Source organism: Protopterus annectens, chromosome 17.part0, assembly GCF_019279795.1.
Source record: "Protopterus annectens isolate FY-2018-M chromosome 17.part0, PAN1.0, whole genome shotgun sequence".
In the NCBI taxonomy this organism is placed as follows: domain Eukaryota; kingdom Metazoa; phylum Chordata; order Ceratodontiformes; family Protopteridae; genus Protopterus; species Protopterus annectens.
Genome location: NC_056751.1, coordinates 738,634,696 through 738,658,890, shown reverse-complemented (window position 1 = coordinate 738,658,890; position 24,195 = coordinate 738,634,696). Strand labels below are relative to the sequence as shown.

At 42.2% G+C, this 24,195-nt stretch overlaps 1 protein-coding gene across 7 annotated transcripts in view; it reads right to left on the bottom strand.

The window, feature by feature from the left end:
* ARHGEF11 (Rho guanine nucleotide exchange factor 11) overlaps window positions 1-24,195 on the bottom strand; it is a 4,318,379-nt gene that overhangs the window by 1,800,895 nt on the left and 2,493,289 nt on the right. For all 7 annotated transcript variants that reach the window (XM_044059024.1, XM_044059020.1, XM_044059026.1 and 4 more), the window contains one exon: window positions 2,784-2,906. In XM_044059024.1, the coding sequence (XP_043914959.1) occupies window positions 2,784-2,906 (123 nt within the window). The remainder of the gene's footprint in view (window positions 1-2,783; window positions 2,907-24,195) is intronic.

The following is a 24,195-nucleotide window of genomic DNA, read 5'->3' as shown; positions in this document are numbered from 1 at the left end:
CACCATGACTTCTGCAAACTACCTCATGAATGCGGTGGATGTTAATTCTCACAACCATGCTATTCTTTTTTTTCCAGCCTGGACCATAATTTCACTTTCACTTTGCCAAGTCAGCTTTGAAACACAACATGAATATTTTCAAAATGCTGTTCATTTGACTGAGTCGCACAAAAATGTGCTGAAAATTTGGGGGTCATATTGTAGCTTAGTAAAGGTGCAAGGAGACTGGATCTAAGGTGTTACTACTCTAAGAAACAATGAAAACAGTATGCTAATTACAAGGTAGCTCCCTTCCAATTTTAACAACTGGTTTAATCCAGCTAGCAAGTCAGTAATAAACTGTATCAACCGGAAAACTGAAAGTGATGTGTTCATAAATAAAAGACCAATACTCTGCAATAGCTACAACTATTATAATTCTGCTACTTACGTAAATGTCTCTGTAAACAGTTCTACACTCTCTTGGAGGTTTAGTGAGAGTGTCCGACCTCTCTAGCAAAGGTCATGACTGAAACGGGTCCTTAAACAAGTTCACCTACATGGTTAGCAAACAATAAATAAACTGATGTCTTTCCAAGAGTCCAATGAAGGATAATGCTCTGGTTAGATTTTTGTTTTATTTCTTTTATTCTCCTCCTCTTGCCAACCATTATTCCTCCACAAATAAATACTCCCATTTGTTCCCCAGTGAGATAAGAGAAAATCATGGGAGGCCATCATCCAGGCAACCATCAAGGGGTTTCTTATTTTATAATCTTACCACACACCCACCACCAGCATTGATGTGTGTGCTGAAAGATACAATGGCCTTGCTGTGCCTTCACCTGGGAGCGTTCATTTTTCTGCACATACCCATGAAATACCAGCATTCCAATATTGCTGCAAAGAAACAAATGCACATCCTGACTCAGGGCTGCATACCATGTACCCTTCTCGCCAGCAGGTGCCACTACTTCAACGATTTGAACTGTTTCTCTCACCCCCAGGAAAGGCAATGTGGTGTTGGCCTGCTAACTACCACCCTCCTTGCCCAGTTACTACAACTCCCAAGTCACTACCTGAACTCAAGTTATATGTGTTGCAGCTGGAGTTTCATCCTGCTACGCAACCTGAAATAAAATGGTGGAGTTGACAAAATATATGTCAGTCTACGTACAACATGACATGAAGAGATTCTAAGCACACGTTGGGAGGGTGGCCTACTGGTTAAGGTGTTTGCCTTACAAACACAAGGTGCAGGGTTTGAGTCTCACAAGGGATAATTGGCTAAGCAAAATGCTAACTTGCATAGGCAGTAGTTAGCTTAGTACTAATCTATGAACCTATGAACAATGCAATACAATAAAATTGTGCCAAAGCACAACATGTACAGATCTAGCCATTCTGATGCAAAAAAACACCACCAGTCATACGCAGAAGAGAACATGAAAGCAGAACCACACCAGTTATTGTGTATATAAAAAAAGAAAATGCAACATTTCTTAAAACAGCATATGGTGTGTGAAGTAAAAGAAATAATAATAATGAACAAGATGACGACATACACAACGTTATTACGAAACAGTGCAGTACAGGTTACTAACGGGCAACAGCAGTCCTAGTCAACGCAAGTTACAACAAAATGCTAAACATGACTCGGTGCTTGGGACAGCTCTGCAGTATGAAAGAAAAAATAACTGTGCAACAAAAGAAAGACTACTAAGGGTGTGAAGGGGAATGAAGGTATAAAGAAGATAGAAATAATATAAAAAGCATCTAAAACAATAAGATTAGCACACAACTCAACAGTGCAGATGTGTAAGGTTCTGACAACAGAGAACCATTTCTCAGTTTGGGTGTTGCGAGGACCTAGAAGTACAGGCGGGGAGGGAGTTGCTGATGCCAACTTACCCACACTAAAAGGAAGGAGGCAGGGCAGTTTGCCACAACACTGACACCTAGTGGTGTGCTGGTGTTACTGGAAGGGTTGAGATGGGCGTGCTTACCAATCAGCATAATCAGTAGCTCAGGGGCAGGGATGCATGGAATCATGAAAGCGATGGGGCAGGGCACTGAAAACAATCTCACTTTCCAAGCCACCATAAGATAAATATGGCTTAAAGAAGCATGGAAAAACTTACTACTGCCAGGATGACAGGTCCTCAGAAAGCAACAGCTGATGCTTGACAGGTAAAGGGGGGAAAAGTCCCAGAAAAAAACAACAGCATCAGTAGTATCATTCATAAGCAAGTGGGACTCAGGAAAGTGGCAATGAAAAACAGACCCTGGGGAATAAATACAGAGAGAGGGAATACTGAAAAAAAAACAATAGTATCACAAATAAAGAAAAAATATGGTAACAAATGGCTCAAGCATATGAGAACACAGAACAGGTAAGGAGAGAACAGTGAGAAGGAGAGAGTACTATGACTGTAGGAAACGTTAAGAATGGAGGAACAGTATTAAAGGCAATACAAACACAGGGTAAAATACTAAAGGTGCAAGAGTGAAGCAATGACATGAGCTGGAAAACTCAATGCCGTAAGCAGTGTCAAGGCACATGCATTCCCAAAAAACAATGCATAGTGTTGAAGATTCTAGAAAGGAGACAAGAATTGGAGAAAATTATATAATAAAGAACAGGACAACTAATTCCGAACAAGGCAAGATCATCATCAAATTCAGGTCATCCTACCATCCACAACAAAATCCTACAATGAGCATACAAAATGCAACCTTCTGCAACATTTCTAAAGAAAACGGAGAGAGAGGAGAGAAGAAAAACACACACACAAAAAACTTACAGAATTTCCCTAAGCTGGTTTATCAGTTTTTCTGCTAGCTGACGCTCCTGAGATCCATCTCCATCAAGGTTGGTAAGGTTGTTCTCGCCATACAGGTTTCCAAGCCCCATCATTCTCTTTGACCTAAAGAGAAAAAAAAAGAAAAATGCGCATATTTAAAATGTGCTATTACTGTAGCAGAGCAACTCAGTATGAACACAAAATTATAATCGGAAGTTTTTAATACTAATCTGAAGAAAGGACACTGTCTACAGCTATTTTCTGGCTTCTAGGTGGAGCTCTTAGAAAATCTTCACAGCAGCACACCAAGGTATTTTTCTTGGGTGATATTTGGTAACCTCCTGAGTTAAAGAGAGGTGGGCCCTTTTCTAGTTTAATTTTTTTACCACACAACAAAACAAACTAGAAATCAAGGTAAGGACAACTCTTCCCCACATTAAAAAATAATAAAAAAAAAAAAAAAAAAGAACCACACCACATAAAGTTCATCATCAAGGAGACAGAATGGTTAATCACTGCTGTAAGGAGTTGGGAGTTCTGGTAACTGCTATATAAATAAATTAAATTTTGAGGCCAGGACTATCAAAACTATTCTCTATTTAGGATAAGCACTTTTGAATATAGCAAAAGCCACAAATGGAAGAAAGACACACACTGGTGATAAATTGTACGAAAAACAGCAAATGCAAAACAAATAAAACTAAAACTTTCATACAGAAACAAGGCACCACATAGACAAAACACAAATCCAGTTTAATACAAAGTGAGCACTTTCACACTAAAATATTGCTTCATCAGACAACTTTACACTGGCAGTTACTCACATTAAATTCTAATACAAAAAAAAAATCTTATTAACAACCAATCAAAAAATTATATACTTTAAACATCTTAAAAAGACATACAAGGGGCTAAATGTTATCTATAAAGTTTCCTGTTTTTTAACACTGGCTTCAGTGAGATAAAATCATTAACCCCATGTCCCCTATGTCCTGCTAATTTAAAAATCCAGCATAACTCTGTTCCCTGTGTGTCATTAACTAAATCCCCTAGCCTAACATTGTCAATAACAACTTGGAATAAAAAACAATACTCATCACCATTCTGCTTAATATGTTTGGTCAATGCACTATACTCCAAGTTCTTCGGGTCACAACAACAGTGGTCCCTGATTCTTCACTTAAGACGTCTATTAGTCTTACCTATGTAGAAAGATGGGCACTTCACACAATGGGCTAAATATACCAAGTTCTTAGTGTTGCAATCAGCCATGGCATTTAAGCGAACAATAGAGCCATTATCCAGGTGTTGAAAAGTTAAACTTTCATCTATGTATATACAGAAAGAGCATGTCCCACACGTCTTTGTTCCAGCCACGTGAACACTACTGCTGACCTGAGTTAACGTTGGATAACAGTCTCCATTTGAGAGACTTTTTATTTTTATGACAGAAATTGGGATTCCGTCCCACTATCCTAGCCGTTTTTTGATCTAATTATAAAATATGCCAATTCCATTTGGCAATATCTCTGATGTGTGTGGCGTCCCTACTGTAAGTAAGGAAATATGGAAGACTATTATTCCTCCTGGATTTAGTCTGTGGACATTTAACTGGAGAAGAAAAATAGGGTTTAACCCATGTAGAGCTATAGTCACACACGTGAACGGGCATCTTCAAACTCAATTTCATCATAGCCTCTTAAGATGAAGTTCCTTTTTAAGCCTTCTATGACCTGCTCAAAGTCAATGGAGTTGCCGGACAGCCTAGATATCCTCATGACCTGTTCTTTCATAACATTGGTGAAGACGTGCTGGGGATGCACACTCTTTCTATGCAAATAGGAAGGACGATAACCGTCCTTTCTATATAACTTAGTAGACAGCTGTCCACTCAATCCCATAATAATCTCCACAATGAAAAAATTCTATGCTGGAGTGAGAATATTTCACAGAAAACTCTAGGAAGTTACTACTATTAAGATAAGCAGCAAAACAAAGAAGGCTATCCTTATTACCTTTCCAGTTTAAAAACAAATCATTGACGAATAGGCAATAAAAGCATACCTCTGTACCCACAAAGTCAAGCAATACATTAGACTCCCATTCAAACATAACTAAATTGGCATAGCTGTTGGCACAGCTACTGCCCATAGTGACGACTGCAACCTGCCAATAATAATAGTGGAATACATGCACATTATGCTCAAGCAGAATTTCCAACAAAAAACACAAAAAATCCACTTTGTATTAAACTGCATTTGTGTTTTATCTATGTGGTACCATGTTTCTGTATGAAAGTTTTCATTTTATTTGTTTTACAAATAAATGTAATTCAATTTAGAGGTGACAAAAAAGAGGTCTATATTAGATCACTGAGCACTTCAAAAAGTGAACAGTGATTAATAGACCCTATGTAAGTGAAAGCTTACAATTTCGAACGGTCAGAACAGTGATTTTTTTCCAAGGGAAAAAAAAATCGCTGTTCGAACAACAACCAAATACAAAAAACATACTTTAAACATTACATTAAGTGGGGGGCTATGACCCCCACACCCCCCCCCCTACTTAAATATACCAACTCTGAGACTGCACTACAGTGCCGAAAACGACAAAGTAACGAAGTGGCCAAGCAAATTCTTTCCTTGGGAAAAGAATTCGCTTAGAAGTCGCTTCGATATTTTGCCATTTCAGGCTTTTGAGTTTGACCAAGACGCATTTGAAATAATGCGTCTTTGGTCTTCTAATAGGGAACCACAAAAAAGGTGTCACTTGTTAAAGGAATCCACTTAAAGTCTGCCTACAAAATTCCACTCCGTGCCTGGACAGCAGTGCTTAAAACAAAGGCATAAATGAGTGTCCAGTCTTAGAGGCAGAGAAACCCTAGACAAGTAAGAAAGAAGAACAGCTGAGTGACGTACTCACCACAACAGTAGATGAGAGGCAGGATCTGTTTTTACAGTATTCTGACGGGCTTACATGCCCACTCTACAAGCAGTCCTAGGCACCACTTTTCCGAGTCAGTATGAGTTGTAGCCCTAAGAGTTAGAGCAGGCTACCTACAAAACTCATTCTCTCTCAGCCCAGCCCAGCCTCTCAGGACAGGAAACAAAATATACGTACTTATGGCATATGTTGATTTGTGAGAGAGTTTTTTTTTTTTTTAAGATGAGCCCTTGGTTGGATTCATCCTTCCAACACTCATATCAGGTTATTTTGTGAAAGATTCCAATACTTAGAGGTGTTCATGCTCAGTGTCAATGTGTAGCTTGATGCCACAAGCCAGGTAAGTAAGCTTTGCCACAGAAACTGTCATTTTACCTCCTAACCATGAGCAAGTGCCTTTCTTTAAATCAAGAAAGAACAAAGATTTGACTGCTGAACTTAACAAGTAATACACAACATAGAGGATTGTGATACAGTCTCCTATCATAAACAGCTTGTTATGCATTTGAGATACAAGTGCCCTCAACAGCACTCAAAAGGTGAATCCTCACATCTATGCCAAGAACACACAATACAGGATTATGATCAGAGACTCTATCTTAACTCGAAGTGCATGCAGCACTACTAGCTACAGAAAAAGAGAGACATATAGTATGTTTGAAGTGTTTTACTGGCTTTTCTGCTCTGTGGGTTTTGAATCAACATGGAGTTTCTGAACAAGTATAAAACTCCAAATTTTGGTACTACTGACCAGCTGTAATCTTCAGTGATCTACCAGAAAATTAATTTTATGAGGGTCAGGATGAAGATATATGGCAAAATCAGAGACATTCAACACAATTAGGGGACAACTGAGAGAGACAGCAGGCATAAACAAAGTCCTCTTCTAGTAAAACATAAACAACTTTTAGACGATTCATTCTACCACACTTGCTGTTTGTAAGTGGGGTTGAGTGAAGTTTTAGGTTTTGCCTTCTGCCTATATTCTCTGCTGGCAGTCATGGTCCTCTGTTAGTCCTTAGTACAAGACCAGATCTTACTAGTATCTAGAACTTCCTTAATTTTTTTTAAACACCCCTAAGCACTGTTAAGGTTGGGTCTCACTTAACAAGTTAATCTTTATCCCCTGGTTTCAAAACGTAATGGCTGCACTCCATGATAAGGTCTTTAATGCTCTCCCAAAGGCAAAAAATACAGCCTTCATGGGAGCCGACAACATCCCTGGCTGCGTCCTACATAAACTGAGGCACGAGCTCTCAGCAACATTAGGCACTCTATTCAACCAAAGCCTGAGCATCAAATGCGTCCCAGCAAAATGGAGAACAGCCACTGTCATTCCTCCACACAAAGGTGGAGCGTCCATTGACCCAGGCAATTAAAGGCCCATCAACCTAACTAGCCTGATCTGCAAGACCATAGAACAAATTACCAAGGACCTTATAAACAAGGACATTGGCAACCTCCAGACACTTGACCCCACACAGTTTGGTTTTGTCAAAGGGAGATCATGCCTGTTAAACTTGGTTGACTTCTTCGAAACAGTCACTAAAGCCATGGACGAGGGGAAGACGGTGCACACCACCTACCATGACCTAGCCAAAGCCTTCAACACTATTCCCCAATCGGGTATATAAACTCTCCCAGCTAGGCATCAACCCGTATGTTATCAGATGGGAGGTGAACTGGCTCACTAACAGAACCCACTCAGTCAAAATAGGAGAAGCCACCTCTAGTAGTAGACCCATAATGAATGGCATACCCCAGGGATCAGTCTTGGGGCCTCTACTGTTTGGGATACACTTTCCTGAAGTGCAAGCCAAAACCAGTGTTCTGTAGCTGACGAAATTTGCAGACTGAAAGCTGGACTCAGTCTTAAATTCTCCTAGTGATGCCAACATCCTCAAAGAGGGCCTTACCAAACTGAATACCAAGAAATGCATCATTATCATCTTTGGAGAAAATGGCGTCCTCACTAATTATTACAATAACAATGTACTAAGCATGCAATCAGCTGTGAGGGACTTGGGCGCCCAGGTTGACAGAAACCTGACTTCTGACCACCATGTTGCCTCCGCTGTATGGAATGCTTTCTACATGGGCCACCTCATAAATAAGGGTATTTCATCCAGGAACAAGGAGGTCATAACATCCCTGTACTCCTCCCTTATCAGGCCCATTATCGAGTACAATGCCTCCTTCGGCATGTACCTTGCCAAGCACTGCATCAGCTGGAGAGACCAGAAGTTCCTGAGCAGGAAAATCCAGAGTCTCAAACACCTATCCTATACACATAGGCTAAAAGCCCTGTCCCCTCTACTCAGTCTCATACAGACTGCTCAGAGGTGACCTGTGTCTGGCATACAAGGCCATCTCAAACCCAGCCTTCATGGAGTTGCTGCATATCCGTAAGTCAAACTTCACTCACGCAATCTGTATGAAAGGCCTCAACCTAGTCTTTGACATTAATAGAACTTGTTGGCAGGATAGATTTCGGTCCAAAAGACTCTCCCATCTGTGGAACAGATGCCCTTCTCCATGTCAAGCAAAGTACCTTACTAGCCCTCTTTAAGAGGAACCTGGATGACTGGAGAGGAAACAGAAAATACACCCCTGGGATCCCACCTGTGTCCCTGCTGGACAGGGGAAACAGGTGCTGACTTAGTGGGAAAGTACAGTTCTGTACCTACCATAAATGTAGATGTTCGAGTGTTCACCCTGCTGCAGTCTTCACACTTGGGCTATCCTGCCGTCAGGCGGTCCCGCAGTTGGCCCGAATTCCAAACTCTTGGTCCGGCGTCGGTTGCTGTCACTTCTTCCTTGACGTCAGTGCGTCAGGGTTATATGAGAGGCATCCGACGCCATTTTCTTCAGTTTTTCTTGCCCCAGATGTCAGGTGCCCCCAAAAGGTAGACAATATATATATATATATATATATATATATATATATATATATATATATATATATATATATATATATATATATATATATATATATATATATATATATATATATATATATATATATACATATGGCTATATAAAAATAAAACAAAACCCTTAGGTACAAGCAAATACACTACGGAGGTAATATAGGATAAAGTGGTAGAGATAAGTTCAGCTAGTTCAGAGGGGATGGTTGGAGGGTAACCTGGACTGCAGCAGGGTGAACACTCGAACATCTACATTTATGGTAGGCACAAAACTGTACTATGTTCATCGTGTTACCCTACTGCAGTCATCACACTTGGGTTGAATCCCAAAGCTAAGGAGGGGAGGTGGAGTCAAACAGGGTTAGAAGAGGCTAGTAGGCCCTGCAAAACTGCAGTGGCAAAACCAGCTCTAGTCTTAGAGTAAAGAGGTAAGTGATAGTGTTTGGTGAAGGTGTGCACTGAACTCCAAGTAGCAGCTTCCAGAATATCCTTGGTTGGCACTCCCCTGAGAAAGGCTGCTGATGTAGCTGTAGCCCTGGTGGGGTGGGACCTAATGTTAGCAGGTACTGGCTTCCCATGATGTGTGTAGCAGAAACGTATGCAATGTCCTATCCATTTAGAAATGGTCTGTTTTGAGATAGCTTTTCCTTGTGATCCTGTAGCATAGGCTACAAAGAGCTGGTCAGTTTTTCTGTAAGCCTTAGTTTTATCCAAGTAGTAACGTAATTGCCTGTGAATGTCCAAAGAGTGCAGGAGTCTTTCTCCTTTGTTCTGGGGATTTGGGAAGAAGGTGGGCAAGTGAATGGTTTGGTTTAGGGCCACACTGGATACCACCTTTGGCATAAAGGAAAGATTAGTTCATAGAGAAACTGTCTTGATGAAAAATGAGGAAAGGTTCCACTGCCATTAGTGCCTGTAGCTCTGAGACTCTTCTAGCTGAGGTTATTGCTAGAAGTAGGGCAGTTTTCCATGAAAGAAATTTTAAATCAGTTGAAAAAGCTGGTTCAAAGGGTGGCAGTGTAAGCTTTTCCAGGACAAAGTTGAGATCCCAAGTAGGTGTTGGAACTCTCCTTGGCGGTTTTAAGTTCTTAGCCGCTCTGAGGTACTGTCTTAGGAGTGGATGTGAAAATAAAGGAGGAGCCGTGCTGTAATGAGCTGAAATTGCTGAGGCGTGGATCTTAACAGATGAAAAGGAAAGTCCTTTGTGTAACATCTCAGTTAAATAGTGTAGAATCTGAGGAATGTTCGGCTCCAGGGGATTTAGGCCTTTAGCCTGGTTCCAGTAGCAAAATCTTTTCCATTTATCTGAATAGGTTTTCCTGGTGCTGGGCCTCCTAGCCTCCAGAATGACATCCAGAACAGCTTTGGATAAAGGTGTTGGCTGGTTGTTTAGGTAATTTGCCATGCAGCCAGGTTTAAAGTCTTGAGCTGGCTGTGTAGAATCAGATTGTCTCACTGGGTGAGCAGGTGAGGAATTTGTGGCAAAATCCATGGTGGGCCCTGGGCCATGGTCCTTAAAATTGGATACCAATGTTGGCGTGGCCAATCTGGTGCAACGAGAATTATTTGTGGCCTCTCTAATCTGACTTTCAGCAGTACCTTTGCTAGAAGAGGCAGTGGAGGGAAGGCATACACTGTTAATGTTTTCCAACTGAATGACAGAGCGTCCACTTTCCAAGCTAGTGGATGGAAAGTCCTTGTGCAAGATTTTTGAAGTTGGTGGTTGTGGGGGCTTGCAAACAGATCTATGTCTGGGCGTCCCCATTTTTGAGCTATCATTGCAAATACTTGTGGAACTAGTTTCCATTTGTGTGGATCCATGATGTTTCTGCTTAGGTCATCTGCCAATGTGTTTTTCTTTCCTGGCAGGAATTGTGCTTGTAATTGAACCTGGTAAGACAGTGCAGTGTTCCACAAGGTCATTGCTTGCCTGCATAGAGGGTAGGAATGTGTGCCCCCTTGCTTGTTTATGTACCACATAACTGTGGTGTTGTCTGTCCTTATTAGTAGTTATCCTGGGTGTAGAAGGTCCTTGAAAGCTGTTAGGGCATTCTGCACTGCTAGCATTTCTTTTTGATTGATATGCAGGTGTCTCTGATCTGTAGTCCATTTGCCCTGAATGCACTGTCCTGCCATGTGTGCTCCCCAGGCATAGTCCGATGCATCTGTTGTCATAGTTTGCCTGGATGTGGGTAAGGTGAAAGGCTGACCCTTGTTGAGGTGACATGCCTGTGCCCACCATAGAAACTCCTGCTGAAGGCAGGGAATGAGTGGAATCATTGTTTCCAGGCTGTGGCTGTGCTGAGTCCATACACTTTTCAGGTACCATTGTAATTTCCTCATATGCAGTTTTGCAAATGGAATTAGTAGAATGCAAGATGCCATGAATCCCAAGGCCTGCAGAATTTTTCTTGCAGGGAGTTGGGTCTTTGTTGCCATTATTTTGAAATATTGAGACAGCTGTCGTTGTTTGTCTGGTGTGAGATAAGCCATCTGGGCTGTTGTATTCGAGCTGGTACCCAGGAATGTTAAGTTTTGTGAGGGCACTAGCTTTGATTTCTTTTCATTTACTGTGTACCCTAGGCAACTTAGAAGGTGTTTGACAAATGCCAGATGCTGTAAAAGAATGCCCTTGCTTTCTGCTTGAATAAGACAGTCGTCCAGGTATGGGTATATCTGAATTCCACTTTGTCTGCAGTATGCAATTACTGGTGCCAGGCATTTTGTGAAGACCCTGGGCGCAGTAGATAAGCCAAAGGGCAGTGCAGAGAATTGATAATGTGTTGAACCTGCAATGAAGCGGAGGTATCTTCTGCAACTTTGTCTGATAGGGACATGCAGGTATGCCTCCTTGAGGTCCAAAGTGACTAGCCAAGCATTCTTGCCCAGCATGGGAAGAAGCTGCTGTAGTGTTAACATCTTGAATTTTGATACTTGCAGATAGGTGTTCAGAATTGAAAGATCCAGAATGGGTCTCCATGCTTTGTCCTTTCTTGGAACTAGGAAGAGTCTTGAATAAAATCCTTGTCCCTGCTCCTGTGTAGTACCTGTTGAATGGCTCTCATGTTCATGAGAGCTGTAATTTGTTTTTGTGCCTCTGCCCATTGATTTGGTGGCTGGTTTGGCATTCCTTTGATCCTTGGTAAGGTATGAAAGTGGAATCTGTATCCTTGAGAGACAATGTTTAGAACCAATTTGTCTTTTGTGATGATGTGCCAGTTGTCTGCAAAAAATGCTAGTTTTCCTTCCAAGGGTGTTGCCAGGAGAGATTTGCTTGGTAGTTTGAGGATTGAGTTATTGTGTTTGTCTTCTGATAGCTTGGGGCCTGTCTTCTCCTCCTTTCTGGGTAGCAGAACCCCATTGGCGAGGTTTGTAAGGGCCCTGTGACTGACCTCTGCCCCTTGGGCATCTGTATTTGCCCCTCTGTGATCTGTCTGAAGCTGGAAAGGAACAATTTTTTGTTGGCCAATTTCTGCTGAAGCGAGGGGGTTGTACCTGTAAGAAATCCTTGACCGTTTGCATAGATTTAGCCTTATCCTCCATTTTCTTTAAAACCTCTTCTGCTTTGACACCAAACAATACATCCTATTGTAAAGGTGCATCTAATAATTTTGCTTTAACATGGTCAGGGAGGGTTTGCTCTTTTAACCAAGCATGTCTACGAATGACTGAGCCAGCAACAACTGCTCTACAGGAAGCTTCCAGTGAATCAAATCCGCATTGTAAGGTATGCTTGCCCACCTGTTCAGCTGCATGCAACAGATCCTGCATTTCCTTGAACTCAGGCTGTTCTGAGTGTGTGCTCATTTTTTGTTTTAACTGAGACATCAGGAATTGTTGATATTTCAACATGTGAAGCTGGCAATTTAATGCTCTCATAGCCAGAGTTGCAGAGGTGTATATTTTCTTTCCCCATCTATCTAGGGCTCTGGAATCTCTTTCAGAGGGCACAGGATTTTTTAGCCATAGAAGCCTTTGCTCCCTTAGGACCCTGGGATATGGTTTCTGGGTCAGCTACAGGGGTTTTATAAAGGAATTTGTGTGAGTCAGGTACTCTGTAGTATCTGTCTGGTTTGGCTGGAGCAGGAGGTAGAGAGTCTGGATTTAAACTAGACTCCAAGTAGACATCATCCACAATATCTAAAATAGGAGGAATAGCAAGAGGTCTGTGCTGGGGTAATAGAAGGAACTCTCGGAGCCTTTTCTTAGAATCTGAGTAATCCTGGCCTTCCCAGTGGAAATGTTCCCTCATGGTATGTAATGTTTCCCCAAAGGAGTAGTCTTCAGGGAGAGATGCTGAGGGACTAGAGTCTTCAGCATCAGAATCCTCATAAGGTGGAAAAGTGTAATCCTGTTCTTCAGTAGAATCTGAGGAGAGAGAAACCTGGTCAGAGGATGCATAATCCTCCTCTTGTCTTGGTCTTTTATCAGGAAAGGGATGGGAACCCCTGATAAGGGTAATTAAATCTTCAGCCATCTTAAGCATCTGTTTCTTAGGCATGGGGCCTTGACCTGTAGACTGAAGAACAGTTTTCTTAGGTTTTAAAGGAGTTTTAAGTTCAGCATAAGATTTAATGGTGAGTGTAGTCAGTCTGAAGACGCCTTCTGTAACCGAAGGTGTTTCCTCCGCACCGGTGTCTAAATATGCTCCAGTGTCGGTAGATGGCTGCGTCGGCCTAGTAGACTCTGCGTGGGAGTCGGCAGCTGTCTGGGGTTCCAGCTTTGCGGTCGTCAGGGGCTGAGTAGGCGCCTCACTGAAAACCGGAGAACCGGCGACAGGCCCAGCTGAGGCATCGGGGTCTGGTTTATTCCTAGGCTGCCTGTCCTTATCCTTGCGTTTTTTAAGAAATGGGGTCGTCGGCTGCTCCGACGGCATGATATAATTAAATTTCCTACCAAAATAATGTCGTGCGAAGTCAAAACGGCGTTTGATAGTGCGTTTATTAAACCTAGCGCAAAACCGGCAACCTGTGATGTCGTGGTCTGGGCCTAGGCAAGGAATACAATAGGAATGGAAATCCTTATGAGGTATTTGCTTCTCACAAGAAATGCAATTGTTAACTTTTTCTGACATCGGACTGAGGCAAGAAAATGTTCTCCAACGGGGTACTTAGCTTTATTGAAGACTTCGGACTGAAATTCAAATCGAAAATTTCAGGTGTCGGCCGACCGGCACTTGCGAACAGCTTCTGCTTCAGGCAACACGCGGCAAGAAAGACTGAAGAAAATGGCGTCGGATGCCTCTCATATACCCCTGACGCACTGACGTCAGGGAAGAAGCGACAGCAACCGACGCCGGACCAAGACTTTGGAATTCGGACCGACTGTGGGACGGCCTGACGGCAGGATAACCCAAGTGTGATGACTGCAGCAGGGTAACACGATGAACATCAAGAGTGAAATTCTTGGCTAGGCTTATGAGAGCCTCTAGGCTAACAGTCTAGTACCGTCCTATGAACCTACGAACCTAAGGCTGGCTCTCATTTAATAAGTTTATATTTATCCCCTGGTTTCAAAGCATTATCGTTGTACTCCATGATAAGATTGGGTCTTGTTTAACAAGTTTATCTTTATCGCCTGATTTCAAAGCGTATTCGCTGTACTGCTTGTTAAGGTTGGGTCTTGTTTAACAAGTTTATCTTTATCTCCTGATTTCAAAGCATTATCGTTGTACTCCATGATAAGATTGGGTCTTGTTTAACAAGTTTATCTTTATCGCCTGATTTCAAAGCATTATCGCTGTACTCCTTGTTAAGGTTGGGTCTTGTTTAACAAGTTTATCTTTATCGCCTGATTTCAAAGCATTATCGCTGTACTCCTTGTTAAGGTTGGGTCTTGTTTAACAAGTTTATATTTATCCCCTGGTTTCAGAGCCTATTCGCTGTACTCCTTGTTAAGGTTGGGTCTTCTTTAACAAGTTTATCTTTATCACCTGATTTCAAAGCATTATCGCTATACTCCTTGTTAAAGTTGGGTCTTAACAAGTTTATCTTTATCTCCTGATTTCAAAGCATTATCGCTGCACTCCATGTGCTGCTAATTTACACTTAACATTTTACAGGAAACTCTAACAGGTCAAGTTTGATGAAAAGACTGACCTCCCATGGGGATATATGTAGAGCAATCCTGGACCTTCAAGGAGATTATCCTCATAGATTACTTGATATTATAAGGATATATCAGTTATATCCTTATGGAGCTGTGGATGGGAAAACTACTAACCACCAAACCAGCAGGGTAGAACAAGGCAGAGGAATACCCAAAAAACACCCAGAAAACTTTATCTTAAAGTATCAAAGTACCAAAAGAAGTCCATTTCCTGACGTTTCAGTCAAGACCAGAATAATTGGTGAATGTATGACCCAAGGACCACAGCACAGGTGCCTCCAATGAAAAGATTCTTCAAACAGGCAACAGAGGCAGACTTTCCTCTAACTGTGTGAGCTTTCACTACAGCATGTTTCATTGTATGACTGAATGCTTGATGGCAAAAAAAACAAAACAAAACTAAAACATACGGTTGGTAAATTCACATGGAAGGAGATTAGCAACAATGAGCCCTTAATGGCAAAATACAATGTTGCTGGCAATCCACAGGGAAAGTGACTGGCAATGCTAAGACTTTACCTCACTCTCTCTCTCTCTGGGAAGGGGAACAGCTTGTCCGTCTTCCTCAACTCCAGCACCAACTTCACGTAAAATCTGAAGCTGATGATGCACATCCTGGACACAAAGGGCACTATCTCCTTGTTGTTTACTATGGCAAAGAAAAAACTTGCCATTTATTTGACATGTGTACTTTACAACACAAAGTCCTACAGATACTTAGAGCTGAGGAACACAACTATGACTGTGTATTTGGTTAGCTGCCTACTGTCTAATAAGTATGTGTGTCATAAGAAATGATGAAACAAGGGATACACTTTTAAAATAAACAGGCCTAATATTGAAAGCTGTAAATATGTAAAAAGCAATTAAAATTAATAAACTGCAGTTAAAATAATTAATTGAAATGTGTGTGTGTGTATATATATATATATATATATATATATATATATATATATATATATCAAATGTGAGTTAAATAATAAAGAAAAAATAACAAATAAGAGAAAGGATGAAAAATAACAAATAAGAGAAACGATGTTTTGTAAAAGTAATGATTATGAGACAGAGACAAGCAGGAATGCAGAGAACTGATAGTGAGAAGTCCCAGAAAAAAAAGCTGCTCTTCCAAATGACATTCAAACTTGAAGTAAGCGTTCTATAAAGTATGACAGGAGGAAGTGTCCTCAATGCTCACTAAACAGGTGCAAGAAAAGAACAATTTTTGTAGAATGTGTAAACAAGCATATTCAAGATAATCTACATGTTTTGAATAGACTTATGAAAGCTAACCATTTGCTGATAATGACGTGAAGACTTGAACTAGTGAAATCTGAAAGTACTACAAGAAGAGTTGTTTTAATACTTTTGGAAAGAGAATCTTCTCCGAGACAGAAGCCATCCAAAAGGAACTCAAACTTATGCCTGGTGAACTGAAGAAGGGCTTACATTAAATGCTAAAAATGCAATACTACTTCATTTGACAGAAAAACCACCGCCAAACATATAGGTTCATAGGTTGATACTAGGCTATCTGCCCTAGGGCATTTACAAGCCTAGCCAGAGTGTGTTTGGCTTTCGCCACCCTTCTTAGATTAGTTGACTGTGCCTCTGTATAGTAGGTCACAGAACATAGCACATTTAAGGTTAGTTTACCATGCCTCTGTCTAGCAGTGACACAGAAGAGATCCCAGGGGTAAATTTACTAACTCCCATCCAAACGTCAAGATTCTTCTTGAAGAGGGTCATTGAGGGGCTCTGTCTGAAATGGATTGGGATTTTGTTCCAGAGTGAGGGGAGCCTCTGGGATATGCATCTGTCCCTCCAGCATGTTCTATTTATTTCTGTGATGAGGTTTAAGTCACTGGAGCGTGTAGTTCTGATGGATTTGGATTTCTTGAGGTGGAGCATGTCCATTAATTCTGGGTTGGACATGGCTTTATACGTCAGGCATAGATCGCCTCTGAGTAGGTGGTAAGCAACTGAGTAGAGCTGGTGTTTCTTTAGCCTAACTGCGTAGGCCATCTGATTGAGTCCCTTGATCCTCTTGATGAGGTAACTTTTGGGGTCTTTCTAGTTGTAGCAGGTGTCGGGTAAGGTACATCCCAAATGGGGCACTGTATTCAATTATGGGCCTGATGAGTAGAGGGGCACAATGACCTCTCTTGATCTAGATGTGAACCCCTTCGTGATAAGGTGGGCTATATAGAATGTCCTTCTAACCACTTTGGCAATGTGATTGTCAAAGGAGAGATTGCAATCTATTTGGGTCCCCAAATCCCTAATTACTTCTTCCAGATTAATGGATTACCACCTATGTGGTAATTTGTGGCACTTTGTTTTTCCCAAAGGGGATGACTATGCACTTTTTGGCATTTAGCTTTAGGCCATGGCTCTGGCACCAGTTATCCGTCTCTGTGAGACCTTTTTGGAGGATGCTTGTGTCAGCCGTCGAGTTGATTATGGCCCCCAGTTTGCAGTCATCTGCAAACTTTGTCAGCCATAGTCCTCCTGTGTTAGCCTGTACCTCAGAGAAATATATACCGAACAAGAGAGGTCCCAGGACTGAGCCTTGTGGGACGCCACTTGTAACTGGTTTAGAGTCTGACATGGCACCTGCAATTCTGACCATGTGGGTTCTATCCCTAAGCCAGTTTGCAACCCATCTTGTGACATAGGGGTTGATATTTAAGCTGGTGAGCTTATTTATGATGCCCGAGTGGGGTATTGTGTTCAAAGGCTTTTGCAAGGTCAAGGTAGGCTGTGTGGAATACCTTCCCTTCGTCTATGGCCTTGGTGACTGTTTCAAAGAAATTGACCAGGTTCAAGAGGCAAGATCTGCCCTTAACAAAGCCGAATTGGGTAGGATCCAGTGTTTGGAGGTTCCCAATGTCTTTGTTTATGAGTTCCATGATGATACGCTCCATAGCTTTGCAGACCAGGCTAGTTAGGCTTATAGAGCAATAGTTTCCGGGGCCCGTTATGGCACCACCTTTATGGAGTGGGACCACTGTTGCTGTACGCCATTCTTTGGGTACATATCCTGTTGTAAGGCTGAGACTGAACAGTGATTTTAAGTGAGGTTTCAGTTCTTCTTGGAGCTCATGTAAAACGCAGCCCGGGACACCGCCCGGTCCCACTGATGCTGTGTTTTTTGCTTTGGAGAGGGAAGCTCTCACCTGTGCATCTGTGATGTCAGGGAGGCTACACTCTGTTGGGATAGTCATTTGCTCATTTTGGGGGGAGAAGTTTGCACTGAACCTGTCTGCCAGGATGTTGGCAACGTCTGTGGGTTCAGTGTATTTTTTGTCATTTTGCACTAACTCAGAGCATATCTGGGAGTTTCCACCCAGGTTTCTGACATAACTAAAGAAAGCCTTGTGATTATCTTTAATGTCTTGTGCAATTTTTCTTTTGAAGCTAGCCTTAGATGACTTTATGAGGGATCGTAGTTTCTTGCTAGTACTGATCAGAGTTGCCTTCCCTTTCAGGGATTTTGCTCTATCATGTAGTAGCTTCCTCCTTCTGTTGTACAGCTTATTTATGGCTGGGGTCCACCAGACAGGTCTCCTGCCTTTGGAGGAGTGTGTCTTGGTTTTAATTGGGATAGTATGATCCATGCATTCCTGTAGGTATCCACAGAATGTGTTTGTAAAGGATTCTGCGGTTTGGGCCGTATTTTCCACTGGCCCTGGGGCTTTGAAGGATTCCACCTCAGTTTTGAGATGTGGGAAGTTTGCTTTTGAGAAGTTTTTGTCCGTGGTTACCTTTGCTGGGGGTGGGGATGGGATATGGATGTCCATAGAGATTAATTTATGGTCAGATCCTACCAATGAGGGGTATACCTCTGGTATGGAACATAGAGTCCCCATGTTAGTGATGATCAGGTCCAATATGTTTTCCCCTCTTGTTGGAGTGGTGACTCCCACAATAGTACTCATAATACCCCATTTCAAAATGAAAATGTAGTTAGACACCTGGGACCTGTGCTGACCTGTGCTGATAATTCCCTCTCCTTTGATTGTCTCATAGCAAATGTAGTCAGGAAATCATTCTACTTGGCACAGCTGATCAATAAGGGAATATCACACAGCTCTAAAGACATTACTGTACCCCAATATTCAGCACTAATCAGACCTATTACGGAACACAGCACCTCCTTTAAGATGTACTTCACCAGACATATCAAACAGCTGGAAAGACCCCCACAGATTCCTGGCAAAGAGGAAGTTCAAGGGTTAAAATCACTAAGCTAAAAGAAAAGACTAGAAGCACTGTCCATCATTTCTGTCTCTTAAAGGCTACTCAGAGGAAAACGATGTCTTGCCTTCTGAACAAACAAGGACCCAGTAGTCTAAAATCTCATGTGCCTTCACAAACCCAACAGTCCCTCAAATACCAGAATAAGGAATCTAAACCTGCAACAAAAGATCAACAAAACAAAGCAGAGAGAGATTATTCAACATCTCTCTCACCCCTGGACTAGACTCCTGCAGATAAAGTAGTGTGATATAATATCTTCACTTCAAATATGATCTACATAATTGAACAGGTATTCATAAATTCACTTAGAACATTAACAGTTTAGACAATATAGACAGGGAAGGTACAATTTAGGGTGGGAACTGGCAAGACAATGGCAGAAAGACTATTTTACCTTGAACTTCCAATGATTCCTATACACTGAAAAATCAATGGACAGAATGTAGAATTGAAATCAGGCACAGATGCAGAAAGTACAGTTGTGTACCTACCATAAATGTAGATGTTCGAGTGTATTCACTGTTTCAATCATTACACTTGGGTTATCCTGCTGGCAGGCTACCCGCAGTCGGCCTGAATTCCAAAGTACTGGTCTGGCATTGGTTGCTGTCGCCTCCTCCCTGACGTCAGTGCGCCAGGGGTATAAAAGATGCAGCCGATGCCATTTTCTTCAATTTTTCTTGCCCCAGATGTCAGGTGCCCCCAAAACGGTAGGCTAAAAATTACTGATCATAAAAAAGCATGCACATAACCTTCATCTACAAGCAAATACACCACATAGGTTGTATAGAATAGAGAAGTACAGATAAAACCCAGCAAAGAAAAAGGGGGATGGTGGGAGGGTAACCTGGACTACAACAGTGAATTCACTCGAACATCTACATTTATGGTAGGTACACAACTGTACTATGTTTATCATGTTTCACTGTTGCAGTCATTACACTTGGGTTGAATCCCAAAGCTGAGGTTGGGTGGCTGGGCCTAAATAGAATTAGAAGTGGCTATGATGCCCTGCAGAACTGCAGTGGCAAAGCCTGCTCTGGATTTAGAGTAAAGAGGTAAGTGATAGTGCTGGGTAAAAGTGTGCACTGAAGACCAGGTTGCAGCCTCCAAAATGTCCTTGGTTGGTACTCCTCTGAGGAAGGCTGCTGAAGTGGCTGCTGTTCTGGTAGAATGTGGCCTAATGCCCTTAGGCACTGATTTACCATGTTGTGAAAAGCAGAAACAAATGCAGTGACCTATCCATTTTGAAATAGTCTGCTTTGAAATAGCTTTTCCTTGCAATCCTGCAGCATATGCCACTAAGAGTTTCTCAGTCTTTCTGAAAGCTTTAGATTTGTCCAAGTAAAAGCATAGCTGTCTGTGTATGTCCAAAGAATGCAGAAGTCTCTCCCCCTTATTCTGCGGGTTTGGATAAAAGGCAGGCAAATGAATGGCTTGGTTAAGAGCCACACTGGACACTACCTTAGGCATAAATGTTGGGTTTGTCCTTAGAGAAACCCTGTCCGTATGGAAAATAATAAAAGGTTCCACAGTCATTAGTGCCTGTAACTCTGAGACTCTTCTTGCTGAAGTTATTGCTAGGAGAAGAGCTGTTTTCCATGATAGGTATTTTATCTCAGCTGTATTGGCTGGCTCAAAAGAAGGCAGTGTGAGTTTTTCCAAGACAAAATTGAGGTCCCATGCAGGTATTGGAGCTCTCCTTGGAGGTCTTATGTTTTTGGCCCCTCTGAGATACTGCCTTAGCAGTGGATGAGAAAAAAATAGGTGGGTCCGTATTGTAATGAGCTGAAATGGCAGAGGCATGGATCTTAATTGATGAGAAGGACAGGACTTTGTCCAGCATCTCAGTTAGGTATTGTAAAATCTGAGGAATGTTTGGTACAAGCGTGTCAATTCCTTGTGCCTGGTTCCAAGCACAGAATCTCTTCCATTTTTCTGCATAAGATTTTCTGGTGCTGGGCCTCCTGGCCTCCAAAATAACATCCATAACTGCTTTAGAGAGAGATGTGTTCTGAATGGTTACATTATCCGCCATGCAGCCAGATTTAGGGTTCTGAATTGGCTGTGTAGGATCAGATTGTTTTGTTGGGTCAGCAAATGAGGAATTTGAGGTAATGTCCAGGCTGGGCCTTGAGACAAGCTCTTTAGGATTGGGTACCAGTGCTGGTGTGGCCAGTCTGGGGCAATCAGGATCATTTTTGGCTTCTCTTGTCTGACCTTTAGGAGTACCTTGGGGAGGAGAGGCAGAGGAGGGAAGGCATATACTGTGAGGGCTTTCCAGCTGAATGAAAGGGCGTCCACTTTCCATGCTTGTTCGTGATAAGACCGAGTGCAGAATCTCTGTAGCTGGCAGTTGTGAGGGGAGACAAATAGATCTATGTCTGGGCATCCCCATTTCCATGTTATCAATCTGAAGATTTGTGAATCTAGTTTCCACTTGTGGGGATCCATGAAGTTTCTGCTTAGTTCGTCTGCCAAAGTATTTGTCTTTCCTGGCAGGAATTGTGCTTTCAGGTGTACTTGATAAGTCAATGCTGTGTTCCACAAAGTCATGGCTTGTCTGCAGAGGGGGTAGGAATGTGTGCCGCCTTGCTTGTTTATGTACCACATGACTGTAGTACTGTCCGTCTATATCAGCAGTTGTCCTGGATGAAGTAGGTCCTTGAAGGCTGTCAGGGCATTCTGTACAGCTAGCATCTCTTTTTGATTGATATGAAGATGCATTTGGCTTGTGGGCCATGTGCCCTGAATACATTTTCCTGCCATGTGTGCCCCCCAGGCATAATCTGATGCATCTGCTGTTGGTGTCTACCTGGCTGTGGGTAAAGCGAATGGCTGTCCCTTGCTGTGGTGACAGGCTTGTGCCCACCATTGAAACTCCTGTTGCAGGCAGGGAATGAGAGTAATTAATGTTTCCAGGCTGTGGCAATGTTGAGTCCAAACACTTTTTAGATACCATTGTAGTTTCCTCATATGCAGTCTTGCATATGGAATTAGTAGAATGCAGGATGCCATGTAGCCCAGAGCATGCAGAATTTTTCTTGCAGATAGCTGGGTCTTTGTTGCCATGTTTTCGAAGTAAGAAGTCAGTTGCCTTTGTTTGTCTGGCGTGAGATAAGCCATCTGGGCAGTTGTATTTAAGCATTTACCCAGGAATATTATCTCGAGAGGGTACTAGTTTTGATTTCTTTTCGTTTACTGTGTACCCTAGGCAAATTAGTAATCTTTTTACAAATGCCATATGCTTTAGTAGAATGTCTTTGGTCTCTGCTTGAATAAGGCAGTCGTCCAAGTAGGGAAATATTTGAATTCCTCTTTGTCTGCAAAATGCAATTACTGGTGCCAGGCATTTTGTGAAGACCCTGGGCGCAGTAGATAAGCCAAAGGGTAGTGCAGAGAATTGGTAGTGCATTGAGCCAGCTATGAATCTGAGGCATCTTCTGCAAGATTGTCTGATTGGGACATGCAGGTATGCCTCTTTGAGGTCCAAAGTTACAAGCCAAGCCTTCTTGCCCAGCATGGGCAGAAGCTGCTGCAGAGTCAACATTTTGAATTTTGGAAAGTCCAGAAAAGTATTTAGAATAGACAGGTCCAGAACTGGTCTCCAGGCTTTGTCCTTTCTTGGTACTAAGAAAAGTCTTGAGTAAAATCCTTGTCCCTGCTCTTGTTGTGGCACTGGCTGAATAGCCCACATGTCCATGAGAGATGAAACTTGTTTTTGTGCCTCTGCCCATTGATTGTGTGGCAGGTCTGGCATGCCTTTTGCCTTTGGAAGGGTGTGAAAGTGGAACCTGTAGCCCCGAGAGACTATATTTAAGACCCATTTGTCCTGGGTGATCCTGTACCAATTTTGTGAAAAAAGTGCTAGCTTTCCCCCTAAGGGAGCTGCCAAAAGATAAGTGCTTGGCATTGGCAGAGGGAAGTCATTGGGACGGTTTCCTATAAGGCTGTGATTTGTCTTCTCCACTTTTGGAGGTAGAAGCACCCCATTGTTTGGGCCTGTATGAGCCCTGGGGCTGTTGCCTGCCTCTAGGGCATCTGAATCTGCCTCTTTGTGGCCTGTCTGACACTGGAAAGGACCAGTTCTTAGAAGGCCAGTTCCTGCTAAAACTTGGTAGCTGTACCTGTAAGAAATCCTTTACTGTCTGCATAGATTTAGCTTTATCCTCCATTTTCTTCAACACCTCTTCTGCCTTAACACCAAACAAAGTATCATGCTGTAATGGAGCATCCAATAATTTTGCTTTAACATGATCAGGCAGAGTCTGTTCCTTTAACCAAGCATGCCTTCTAATAGCAGAACCTGTAACTGCGGCCCTGCACGAGGTCTCCAGTAAATCATAACCACATTGCAAAGTATGTTTTCCCACTTGTTTAACTGCATGCAATAAATCCTGCAAATCTTTGTTCTCAGAACATTCAGAATTTGTCAGCATTTTTTGTTTCAACAAAGACATTAAGTATTGCTGATATTTGAGCATATGAAACTGACAATTTAAAGCCCTTACAGCCAAGGTAGCTATAGAAATTTATGGGAATCTGGAACCCTGTAGTATCTGTCCGGCTTAACAGGTGCAGGAGGTAAAGCGTCTGGAGACAGGCCGGACTCTGAAAATACATCATCTACTATGTCTAGAACAGGGGGAATTGCAAGAGGTCTGTGCTGAGGAAGTAAAAGAAAGGCCCTAAGCCTTTTCTTAGAATCTGAATAATCTTGGCTCTCCCAGTGGAAATACTCCCTCATGGTATGCAGGGTTTCCCCAAATGAGTAATCCTCAGGAGGAGAAGCTAAAAGAATAGAATCTTCAGCATCAGAATCCTCATAGGGAGGAATAGAATATCCCTGTTCTGAAGAGCAATCAGAGGAAATGGAAAGGAATCATATTCAATATCTTGCCTAGGCCTCTTATCAGGAGGGGGATGGGAACCCCTGATCAAAGTAATTAGGTCTTCGGCCATTTTGAGCATCTGTTTCTTAGGCATAGAAGTCTGTCCAGGAAAATGCTGTACTTGTTTCCTTGTCTTTAAAACTGCTTTAGACTTTGTCTTGGATGCGGAAGTAGGCTTTATATAAAGTTGTGTAGGTCTGAAAACACCCTCAGAAGCCGATGCCTGCTCAGCGTCTCCGGACCCATCTGAGGGATTAATTTTCGAAGGGCCAATACCTT